Source organism: Castanea sativa, chromosome 1 (assembly GCF_040712315.1).
Source record: "Castanea sativa cultivar Marrone di Chiusa Pesio chromosome 1, ASM4071231v1".
Classification (NCBI taxonomy): Eukaryota; Viridiplantae; Streptophyta; class Magnoliopsida; order Fagales; family Fagaceae; genus Castanea; species Castanea sativa.
Window position 1 is genome coordinate 52,219,229 of NC_134013.1, and position 9,342 is coordinate 52,228,570.

At 34.3% G+C, this 9,342-nt stretch overlaps 1 protein-coding gene across 5 annotated transcripts; it reads right to left on the reverse strand.

Annotated features, from left to right (window-relative positions):
* Positions 1-2,549: 2,549 nt before the first annotated feature.
* Positions 2,550-9,058, reverse strand: LOC142617198 (uncharacterized). 5 transcript variants are annotated; one of them, XR_012840937.1, is made up of 7 exons: positions 8,855-9,054; positions 8,519-8,619; positions 6,101-6,182; positions 5,925-5,998; positions 4,635-4,886; positions 3,199-3,456; positions 2,993-3,116 (listed from the first exon to the last, which is right to left on the reverse strand). XR_012840937.1 is itself a non-coding variant. In XM_075789971.1 (5 exons), the coding sequence occupies exons 1-5, from the start codon at positions 8,894-8,896 to the stop codon at positions 2,978-2,980; spliced, it is 363 nt and encodes a 120-aa protein (XP_075646086.1). In that variant the 5' UTR covers positions 8,897-9,057; the 3' UTR covers positions 2,550-2,977. The 5 variants fall into 5 exon arrangements, 3 of the variants coding, with proteins under 3 accessions (XP_075646086.1, XP_075646080.1, XP_075646068.1); XR_012840932.1 differs by having other exon boundaries at positions 3,199-3,464; XM_075789971.1 differs by lacking the exons at positions 3,199-3,456; positions 4,635-4,886 and having other exon boundaries at positions 2,550-3,041; positions 8,855-9,057.
* Positions 9,059-9,342: the final 284 nt, after the last annotated feature.

The window sequence follows — 9,342 nt, forward strand, 5'->3', positions numbered from 1 at the left end:
ACCCACACTGACCCACCACCACCCCAAACAATGATCTCAAGGAACTTAGAGGCAAGATTGAAGAGAAGAAAGTTTTGGTTCAGTCGAGAGGGAGAAGAGGGAGGCGCTGGAAGAGAGAGAGAGAGAGAGAGAGAGAGAGAGAGAGAGAGAATGGTTTTTGAATGAGAGAGAGATATAAAGAATAAACAAGTTTTTTTTTTTTTTTTACATTAGACTGCCAAAGATGGCAGTTTACTTCAGAAAGTTTGTTAAAAATTTTAACAATGGCACTATTGATGTAATTTAATTTTTGTTGTTTGTGGTGCTAAAAATAGCAATTTGACAATATAGCTCCATCAATGCTAATGCTAAGGGCATTCTTTTCTCTTCTGTGCAACTCGATTTTAGAAAAGCCAGCCCAAATTTAACGTTTGAAGAAAATAAAATGAGATGGAATTGATATTACCTCCTAAATCTTTCCTATTAACTAGGGGTGTGCAAAAAACTGACGAACCGAAAAAAACCACTTCAAATCGACCGAATCGATGCAAAATTTCGGTTCGGTTTTGGTTTCGGTTCGATGTCGGTTTTATTATATAAAAAACCGAAAATTTCGGTTCGATTTTCAGTGGCAAATTCTAATACACCAAACTGACCGAACCGAACCGAAATATATTAAATAATAATTTGTACAAATTATTTCAACAAAATTCCTGGTACCCTAGTGGCAAGGACACGCACTTGTCTCTACTCTCTAGTGAGCCCAAGTTCGACCCTTAGTAATAGCCTTTTTTTTTTTCCTCTCCTTATTACCAAAACTACGTCGTTTTGGGGTTTGCTTTGTGACCCTATTAATCCTATTTTTAGCATTTGTCTCTCATTTTCTTCAACAGCAACCGTTCTCATCTCCCATTTCCCTCTCAAGTCATTCTCTTCCCCCCCCCCCCCATCTCTCTCTTTTTGTCAGTGTTATACCTCCGTTTCTCTCTCTCCATCACACCACCGTTTCTCTCTCTATCACATTGCTTCAGTACACTTCTTCGCCGGTACGCTACTTCGCCGTTCTCTCTTTTTTTCTTTTTTTTCTTTTTTGGTTTTGGGTTTGTTAATATTTTCTGGGTTTGTTAAATTTTTTTCTTTGTTTGCTTTCTTAGAAAATAAATGATAAGGAAACCGAAAAAAACCCACCGGTACGCTACTTCACGGTTATTTTCTGGGTTTGTTTGCTTTCTTCGCCGGTACGCTGCTTCGCCTTTCTCTCTCTCTCTCTCTTTTTTTTTTGTTGGTTTTGTGTTTGCTACTTTGCTTGGTGCTTGGTGTTTGGGTGGTGAGAAAACGTGGGAAAGCAAAGGGATTTTCTGGGTTTTGTTAATTTTTTCTGGGTTTGTTAATATTTTTTGGGTTTCTGGGTTTGTTAATGTTTTTTGGATTTCTGGGTTTGTTAATTTTTTTTCTTTGTTTGCTTTCTTAGAAAATAAATGATAAGGAAACCGAAAAAACCCACCGAAACCGACTGAAACCGAATTCCAACCAAACCCGATTGATTTCCAATTACTTCGGTCGGTTTCGGTTAAGAATTTCACAAACCGAAAATTTCGGTTTCGGTTGGCCAATACTGAGAAAACCAACCGAAACCGAACCGACACACCCCTACTATTAACTATCAAACGAGGAAAAAAAAAAAAAAAAAGGGGTGCTATTTCGTTATTTTCATTTGCTCCATCCCTACTAACCTTACTTTCAATATGTTGTTTGTACTTGTGCTTTGTACCTGTTTGTCACACCCAGGATTTGTAAATGACTTATAACAAGAGAAATTGGTTTTAGTAACAATGATGTGCCTGTGAAGAGGCCCTTCCACTTTTTTTTTATTTTAGAAGAAGGCCCTTTCCACTTATTTAGTTATTTTATCAAACCTTAGAACTTTTGTAATTTTAAATTTTATCAAAAGGGTGAATTATTAGGTGGAATAATTGGAGTTGACTTTAAAAGTTTTCATCTAGATCTAGTTGCGGAACTAATTAATGGAGTAGACTTTAGAATGTGAACCAAGGACCATGACAACACCCTTACCTAACATTTTGAAAAAGACTACTACACTAGGGGTGGGTTTGGATAGAGATGATTGCATCAGGATTTGGTTTTTCACGTTTCAAACTTCTTCTTTTTTCCTGCACATGGGTTTCAACTAAGGGACAAAAAATACTGTTTATCACTGTACAGTTACTATTCACGTACTGTTTCAGTCACTTTTTTATTAATAATGAAACCCGCGGCACTATACATATATTCAAAAATTATTTTGCTACAGTGTTTTCAGTTGTATCCAAATGAACCCTTAGATATTTTAAAACGAAGCTACTAGTAGTAGTCTTTTTTTTCTTTTTTCTTTTTTGAGAAGACTAGGAGTAGTAGTCTAGTATATCACTTTTCAGTATAGTTAGTGCATTTGAATTATTTTCCAAAGTCGTTGGGCTCGCAGGTTGAATCCTAATTGTCTTTTTTTTTTTCTTTCAATAAAATCATATATTGAAGCCACTCCAAAAAAAAAATCATATATTGAAGAAAACAAAAGGGTCAATGACCATGCGGGCCCAGACCTTGCTCAACTAAGATATTGTTTGTCAGGGTAGTACTTGGTAGAAGAGATGGGAATGAATCTTGAGGGATTAAAATCTTCTAAAATTCTTAAGGCAATTCCATTGTTCTTAAAATTCTATTTATTAATTTTAAAATGAGTGAATTACATCGTCACATTATCGATTTTTAAATAAAGATTTTTTTTTTCCAAACCAATTACTTCTCTCTTATGCTATGATTTTTTTTTTTTTTTTTTTTGGGTCCATTGTAAGATGTCACACATAACACACTATTCTCCCAACGCTTGTCAAAAGAATAAATCCAAATTTATTCTTCCATGGGATTCTTGATGGAACATTCAATACATTGCACCCTTCTTCGTGACAAAGTTCCTGGCTGCACTCTTCCACTTGTTTCTTCATTGTTTGACATGGTTGACGCCAATATGCCTTGTGAGTGAAGGTTTGGAATGGGTTGAAAGACTGAGATTTACAAGCAGTGGCATGTTCAGAATATGAGGGCTGGGTTCAGACAACTTCCAATATAGACCAGGAACTCTTCAAAAAATTGAAGAATACGGTGAAGTCAAAAGTATCAATACATAAAAACATTTTATCATAGATGTAGTGTTAAATATACCTTTTAATTTGCAATGTTTAATCTGAACTATGAAATACATCCATCTCAAATGAAGAGGATGCTAAAACAAGCTATAGCATATTCAGTCTTTTTAAGAGCAGCTTGGTCATTTGACGGCCTTCTTTTCCTGTCTAATACCTAATGAAATTTGATAATCTGACTAGCAAGCTCCATCCAAATTGCATCCTTCTCCAGTCTAATACCTAATAAAATATGATGATCTGACCAGCAAGCTCCATCCAAGTTGCAGCAGGAACCCTATATCTCTTTCTTACCCAAAAGTAAATAAATAATAATTGGGTAGGAGGTGGGAAATGATGATAGATTAGGAAAACTATGTTAATCACCCACATTGTCAATAAAGGCTTTATCATTCAAATGCCATTCCGGAAAACCTTCCAGCTTCATCTATAGTCAATTATTTCTCAATGCAAGATATCTCATGTGCTAATACCAAAACGCAATATATATATATATATATATATATATATAAACACACACGCACAACATAGGAAACCTTACTAAAGAAGAGTCATTTGTACTCGCCTCTAGGCAACAAAACCTAGAGGCGAGTAACCCCATCCACCAAAACCAATTACCGCATAATCCAAGAGAGCATTCACCTTTGACAGGCTTAGCAATTTATGCTCATTCCCAGAAGCAAAAAAGCAAGATATAATGCAAAGGGTAACCTTTAAAATTTAGACTGAAAACAGTTTTTCGTGTCATTTAGTGATGCAACAGGAGTGGCAAATTCCATAAACCATGCACATTCACCGTCAGGATTTCTTTTAGGAAAAAAAAAAGAACAAAGTTGTGGAAGGTTTAAGATGACCTCATTCATAGCAACAAAATAGCAACCAATTTTGAGAACCACACCAAGCTGTTTAGGTGATCATCCTAACACACCACACTGCTGATATATATCAAGTCAAATTACCAGAAAAATAAATTTGGGTTTCAAAATCCAAAGCAAGAAAATTCAAAATTATCTCCAAGCCATCTTGAAGAGCCATACACAAGAGTATGATACTCTTTAAAAAAACAAGGAAAAAAGGAAGAAGTGAAGTTATATACTAGAAAACTAGGAACAGCGCAAAACTAGAGAGATTGACCTTCAAATTTATTGGAAGTGTAAGCAAAAATTTTGTTGGTGTTGAGCACTAGAGATATAATGGAACAAACTAGTACAGTTCATCTAGATCTGATTCATTTGACTGTAGCCATTGATGGAAAAGTGGAAATAATATATAACACCCAAAAAGTTAAACACTAAAATGACTGAAAAGAGCCAAAAGAACTGAATTCCACCTTCTAAAATTAACGACTGGTTAAGAAAAAATCAAAGAGGAGATTATGGATTCAAATGTTGGGATCTCAAAGCAAATTGAAAAGAAATTCACAGGATTGTGTATTTGATCATTGAATATGCTCACCCTCTATTGTTATGACACTTTGACGGTCTAAGAACACTCCAGTCCAGCTTTTAACCTTTTGGTTTCTTGAAGGAGTCTTTACTATTACTTGGTGATGATTGTTGATTACCTTGTACGTTTTTTGGTGATTTACTTGGGTATTGTGTTTCAGATACTACTTCAGACTGTTTTCTTTTAAGGTCTCCATTGGCCTTAAAACTCGATTTATTAGTGTTCAAACTCTCTGCTCCATCCATTGGTGATCCATTTTCTCTGTAAAACCCAAATCAAAGGATTTTTTTTTTTTTTTTTTTTGATAAGTAAAATTAAAGAAAAAATATCAGATGCGTTGTCAGTGTAAATAAGAACTCAAAAATGCATTTTTCTCCAGATAAACATGCAAGCATATGGTCATAAGTTTATCTTCAGACCACTCATTATCTATTTGTCCACATAAATCTATTCAGTTTTTACTTACTATTGACAAATTTATCTAATCAAAAAGTTGTAGGGAAGATAGCCAGCATCAAATTCTCCCCAGTCCCCTTGTGAACCCAAAACAAGAAATGTAGTCTTTTTAAGAAACTACTTTCTGTATAACAATTAAAATGGGTAAATATTAGACATATATCCTCAAATATCATCAGACCCATATATTACCTATGAAATTAAACCAAACCTGGAAAAAGTATGCAGACTAAATACAATCCCAAAATAAAACTGTACAGCCCTTCTCAGGGGGGAAACTATCATATACAGACAAACAAGTATTTAAAATTATGCAAACTCGGTACAGTAAATTGGCACATTTTTCAACTGCACTACGAACCAGAGCAATTATTCAATATCAACAATTTTTCAGAAGGGATGCATGCTAATTGGATTCATTGATTCTTTCATATATTTTATGGAATGACCAAGCAATCCTAATTTCACTCAACAAAGCTTTATGCCTTCCATCACAAATAAGAATTATTGTTTTCTGATTTAGTGGCACTCCAGTTTCCATTATATGCAACTGTAATATAATCTACAAAATTTCAATATTCAAGTTCTTGGATTGAATAGACAACCTCAAGTGTAGCAGAGATGCAGCATGCATTGACAGACGGTTGAAACAGTTTTCTCAACCCAGTTTAGAGCAAAATAGAATTTTTTTTGGGACAATAATCTCTAAATTTCAAAAATTAGTTGTTCAACAGCAGGTCTGTGTGTATATATATATACACAGACCTGCTGTTGAACAACTCATTTTTGCTACATATTTGTAGAAATAACAAAAACATAAGATAATTCGAGAAGTTAACCCACCTCAAAGATATTCCTCCACTTTGACTGCCAGTAGAAGTGGCAGACACTGGGCTTGATGCTGCTTCATTCAGTTTCTACCATGATAAGGCTTTGCATGAGGAGAACAGAAGCCAAAAGAGAAGCAGAGGAGGGGAATAGTCATTGGAAATTTTAGGTCACTTGACCTTTATACTCACATCAATAGAAGGATTAAAACTTTGAAATGACATGCGGCCTTTAATTGCTCCAGGATGTGGATCACCTTCCATTATGACCACACTGCAATTATACAGAAAGCCATCAAAATGAAACAAGTCAAAATACAAATAAAATTATGTTCGAAAATAGAAGCAAATGGAGCAGTTCCAGCAGGTAGTTGCAGTTGTTCTATGTTCCACAGAATCCATTGTTTATATAATTATATCCAAGTTTCCATTTAAGTGTCAAATATTACAGGATAAACAAGACATCAAAATGACTTTTACAGAATATGAAGCCCTGAAACATGGATAAACAGGATGCTCTTGCTTTACTAAGGGTACTGTACATCTTTCATGTCAGTCACCAAGCCTTATTTAATAAAAAGAAATTTTATATTAATAAAAAATCATTATACAATGATTGAAGGAGAGCAATCCAGGGGAAAAAAAATACAATGAATGCAGAAAGTTACAAATAATTGAAGGCCTACACTCATCTAATAACATCCATGAAAATAAAGAACTGACAAATGCAAACTTTATTCTCTCAACAGAAAGCGCATGGGGCTCAAATGACCTCCTATTTCTTTCCTTCCAAATGTTCCACATAACACACAATGGAACTACATTCCAAACCCTATTTTTTCTCTTAAAAAAAAAAGTAATCAAATTGCTCTTTTTCTATAACATTAAAAGCTCAAATGGATACCACAGGGCCATTCAAAGTCTGCATTTCTGTAACATATGTCCATAGCAATCTCAAGAACATTATTATGAAATTGAACTTAACCTATATCATTCAAAAGTCATCTCAGTGATTTTATTAGCCCAACACCAAGCAATTTCTTTCTTATGGTCATTCTACACCATCCACAAAGAGCTCAACCAATATGTTATATAGAAACTCTAGTTGAAAAGGCTACAAATGTCACAAAAATACTAAGAAATTTGTGGTACCATCCACAGATGTGGGTGTACACATCTTAAACAATAACTACTTTAAAAATATAAACCAGAGCATTTTGTCAGCGATTAAGTACTGGAGATTAATATATTTTTTTTAATAAGTATTAGTGGAGATTGAAAATTCTGAACATGTTCATGTATGAATTTTCCCATTTTGAACCCATGAAAAAAGAGCCCTAGCTATCAACTTCATCTTTTTACTTGTTGAGAAATGAAAGACATCTCTTCATGATTTTAGACATTATGGATGCTCCTAATATTAAAACAAAAGATGAAAGCAGGTGCTGCTTCCCTGAAATAAGACAGAACTGCCAAGAAGAGTTAATGGAAAATTAACATTCTCATCAATATCTCTATATCACTCTATGTTACACAATGAGAGTTTTTTTTCCTAGCAACTTATATGTATCAAGGTTAATTACATTTGTAACCCACATATCCACATAATCTAGCCCCATAGAAACACTTGTATCATACAAAACTTCTAATTGAGACTGCCCATAGGGTTCGAGAATTCAGAAAACAAAAGTTGATTCAGAAGTCAAGACGGTCTATAATTTTATATCCAATTTTTTTTCAGCTTTTTTCTCTAAGCTTCTAGCTGTAATTGAACTTATATGCCTGATACAACCTTCAAGAAAGTGGTGCAAGATAGGGTTGTCAACTAGCAAAGAATCTCACCTATACAGCCTATAGATTGTAAGGAGAATTGAACAAGCATATTGACAAAATTGAAGCAATTTTCTTGTGGATATTTATGCTGCTGTGTAATCACATTTTGGGTTCAATTTATCATGATCACTTCAACTATATAATCTAACATGCTATGTTTGTCTATATGCTCAATATCATGGCAAGCCTCTAAAACAGCAGACAGAGTCACTGCATCAGACATTATGAATCCTAAATGTACAGTGCATATGGCCTCTGCACCAACATATGTGTTTGGTTTATGCCATAAGGGTCCCTAGTGTACAACGTCAAGAGGCTTAGCTGGGCATACAAAACATCGTTATTGGTAACACAAAGACCTCTGGTTTAGCTCTTAAAAATGACCCAATTACAGCATCTGAAACAAGAATGCTAAAGGCATCTTTTGTGAAGCAAGCATGGCTCCCTCCATAGTATAGCAAATTAGAGAAACCACAGGGCACCAAAAAACCCTGCTAAAGTGTAATTATCAAAAAGATCAAGTCCATATTACACAACCAGCAACCACAAATCCTATAATCATTCAAGATTTCAGAAACCATATTATAGGTACAGTTCAAGAAAAGGAGACAATGCAAAACACAATCTGTACTTCAATGCTAAGTCAAGCAAAGTTTTATGCACATATGAACTGAAATAAATCCACAGATGCACATCCAACAAAAACTCAAGAAGAAGAAAAAACAGAGAAATTCTTTATATAAATCATAGCGAAGAAGAAAGAAGACAGAAAACTACCACTTTCTATTAAAGGTACTAGGGGAACAGAAATTCCCATCAGGCTTGACATCTTCATCTTTCTTGGTATTTTCTTCTCTCAGTGCTGCCCTTTGCATGAACTATAAAAATGAATAATAACAATAACCCATATAAGAAGAACACAGGTTTACAGCACAGTGCTTGAATTCTATCTCAAACATCAAAAACTAAAGAATACCCAGATAAATTTAAGCAAAACCCACTTTAAATCTCGAGTGAAATTTCCAAAAGTTTGCAATTTTATAGAAGCTAGTGCACTACGGACTGTCTACAAATTACAGCAAACGGTGCAAGTTTTAAAAAATCTTGTTTTACCTTCAAGTTTTTCAGGGTGCTGGAAAGCTCGCGCTTGGCCATTTGAGTTCCTTGCTTTTCACCAAAAAAAAAAAAAAACTTTGACCCCTCTCTCTCTCAATGCCGTTGAAGAAACAAGGCAGGGTTTCTCTCTGTTCTGTTTTGCCAAGAATTCAGATTTAGATTTCAGAAGTGATAGGCCCGATTTTAAGAATTTTTTTATTTATTTATCGTGACATGCAAACTCATAAATATTGTTATTTAAAACATTATGTAACAAAAACATGGTCATACTCTTGAAAAAAAAAAAAAAAAACACTTTTAATCCCTACATTTTGGTCTGATTCTCAATTTGGTTTTTAAATTGATTTCACTCTTAGGTCAGTCTTTGATTTTTAAAAATCGTTTTTATTTTAGTTCCTGTCGTCAACCCAGTAACGAAAAAAGCTGAGGTGATAAATGGAGGTCCTAAGTGTCAAACCCATTTATTAAAATATTAATTAAAAATC

Bases quoted from the DNA above. Each gene is read 5' to 3' on its own strand.
- LOC142617198 (XM_075789953.1), bottom strand. From the start codon at position 8,896: ATGGCCAAGCGCGAGCTTTCCAGCACCCTGAAAAACTTGAAG. The intron at 6,183-8,518 runs GTAGTTTTCTGT...GTATAATTGCAG, and splicing joins AGTACCTTTAATAGAAAGTG to TGTGGTCATAATGGAAGGTG. The intron at 5,999-6,100 runs GTGAGTATAAAG...TTATCATGGTAG, and splicing joins GTTTTAATCCTTCTATTGAT to AAACTGAATGAAGCAGCATC.